Genomic DNA, 2,500 nt, shown 5'->3' on the forward strand with positions numbered 1-2,500 from the left:
GAGCCCAGGCACGAAACGTGAAACAATCTAAACGTTCACCGGCGGAAGTGAAGAACCGATCGCGGATGGATTCGTTCAATCCGACGTAAAATAGCGGTACGTTAAACGAAGAATTATCATTGGCTTTCGGTAGGTTGGTGAGAATACGAGCCATCTCGAATGTTCTTCTATCACTGGCAACGTGCGCTAAGCTTCCGCCGTGTTGCGTCACGCACGAGTTGTAAGCGCGTGAGTAGTTGTACCTCGTCTCTTCGAACAGAAACACACCGATCGATGGGATGCAAGTTGCTGCTGCTGGAGCTAAGCGTATACAATACTGTTAATCCATTAGACCTAAGCTCCCTGTGCTGGTGAGACTTACGAAGCATTCTGGCAAACATTGAGTAGTAATCGAACCGTGTATCGTTCACGATCGACGAAAGGTTACGATGCTCCGGACAGTCCAATACTTGGCAATTGTAGAAGTCATCAAACGGGGCTATGGTCGTACTGCTACCGGAACCTGCCTTTGGTGGAACCCACGGGGCAGGCCTGCTCTGGTTTTTGTTCAATTCGTAACGATTCACTCCGGTGCGTCCCGCTGGTGCATAATTGAAAGCCATTGCTTGCTTACCGCGGGCAAGATCAGCACAAGCCCGTACCGTTTTCACATTCGCAAGCCCAATCACGTTCCGTTTGGATCTCTGACAGTGCCGTAACAGATAGAACCGATGCACGATCTTCCTGCTCTGAGCGGCGCAGGTTCGTACTGCACTCGTATCTCCCGGTAACTGAACAATCAGCAGTGCCACAACAATTATAAACCGATGCATCGCGGTCTCGACTGTCGCACAGAGATTGAATTGCAGTTTGGCTTACAGTAGCGGTGTATAGCCAGGGCACCATCCATTATGAGTGAACTCCGCTGTTGTTACTCTGTCATCTGTTTTGATGGACAGCCCATCCCTACCCCCGGGAATCATCAGAATGCCTGTAAGTGTCTGCAAGTATTCTCTTTATTTCAGCGTAATTTCACCTTGTAGCTAGTTGCCTCAGAGAGTTGCAGCAAGATCCACGCAAGAGCAGCACTGGTGCACCGTACACCGAATGATTAAGGGAACCTTGAGTTGAATGGTCCTTCGATTAGTTTTCGCGGGGTGGGTGGTGGTTGCTAGTGATCTTATTTTTTCGAAAGAAATCAAACATGGTTGGCATCGAATCCTATCAGCCGGAATCAGCCTCGAACGCTGCTTTGTACTTAAATTGTTTGTGTACTCCACCGATAGACCTAGAGGACAATATACAAAACCTATTGTTTGTCTCATACTGTTTTGTAGAAAAATAAGTCGACTACAAGATCGCTTCTCTCTTGGTTCTCTGCTGCTCAGCTACCAAAGGGTTTACGGAGTAGCGATACTCGTTCTAATGCTGCTGTAGAGCCTGCCTGCTACGGTACTACTCGGGACTTAAATACACTTATGCAGCTTTTCGATCTGCTGCGTTGTTCGTTTAGTTTGACAACTTGAATGGTTGAATGAAACAGTGACGACAAGGAGAAACTGTTAACACTCTCAAGGACACCGAGATGTGAGCATTGGAGCTGACACAGATGATCATTCAATACGATTGTTCAGTTTTCAGGTTTTTTTTTCATAATAACTACTACTACTACCCTGACTACTATTATTACTACTGCTACTGACTAATGCATCTCATTCGTTATCCTACCACAAGGAAGGTAAGTGTCCTGTTCGCACTCTCTACCTATTTCTGTTGTTGCGGATTGTGTTCATTATATTTCTTTTCCTTAGAGTTTAGTGTAATTTTAAATGCTACTCTCTTCCCCTCGCCAACTCTCTCTCTCTCTCTCTCTTTCTCTCTCTCTCTCTCTCTTTCTCTCTCTCTCTCTCTCTCTCTCTCTCTCTCTCTCTCTCTCTCTATCTCAATCAAACCTCAATTTCTCTTTACCTTCCCTTCCATCGTGTGATTTATAATTTCTATTAAACATCGATCCATTGTTTCCACTTTTGTTTTCCTATTAATGCATGGTTTTGTGAGTGTGTAAATGTACGTTACTATGCTGATGAGTTCAAGTGCTTCAATGTTCATTCCTTCGATTTTAGATCACTTTTTAAAAGTGTGTATCTATTCCTATACCGGTGTAGAGCGCATACAACAATAGAACATTCGGCTACGAAGCAGCTATATTGAGTAAAAGCAAATCAACGAATCGATGATGCGCGCGGTTTACGATCACAATTTATGTACGCCATTTATGTTTTCAACAGCTGCTCTGCTTTCTCTAGCGTCTTCTAGCTCACATGCTTACATTATTGCCAATTGGAATCCTTCACTGAAATCTGGTGTTTGCCTTATCGTCATTTGAATGTTTGTGCGAACAAGCGAACGCAGAAAGTGTGTTGCATTATTTTTGTATTGTTTTGAAAACAATTTTCTCGCTCTTTTACCCTCGATGATTAAACTTGATGCCGTTCATCGGTCATGATTCAACAAAAAGCAC

General features: G+C 44.2%; 2 protein-coding genes across 2 annotated transcripts in view; one reads left to right on the forward strand and one right to left on the reverse strand.

Annotated features, from left to right (window-relative positions):
- LOC125959606 (uncharacterized) overlaps window positions 1-812 on the reverse strand; it is a 1,129-nt gene extending 317 nt beyond the window's left edge. Inside the window, exons 1-2 of the mRNA XM_049692432.1 lie at window positions 362-812; window positions 1-300 (exon numbers count right to left, since the gene is read on the reverse strand). The exon at window positions 1-300 is cut by the window's left edge and continues 13 nt beyond it. Of these exons, the coding sequence (XP_049548389.1) occupies window positions 1-300; window positions 362-812 (751 nt within the window). The remainder of the gene's footprint in view (window positions 301-361) is intronic.
- Window positions 1-2,500, forward strand: part of LOC125951362 (uncharacterized) — an 89,676-nt gene that overhangs the window by 11,699 nt on the left and 75,477 nt on the right. The window lies entirely within an intron of this gene.

The sequence above is a fragment of the Anopheles darlingi genome, chromosome 2 (assembly GCF_943734745.1).
Source record: "Anopheles darlingi chromosome 2, idAnoDarlMG_H_01, whole genome shotgun sequence".
Lineage (NCBI taxonomy): Eukaryota > Metazoa > Arthropoda > Insecta > Diptera > Culicidae > Anopheles > Anopheles darlingi.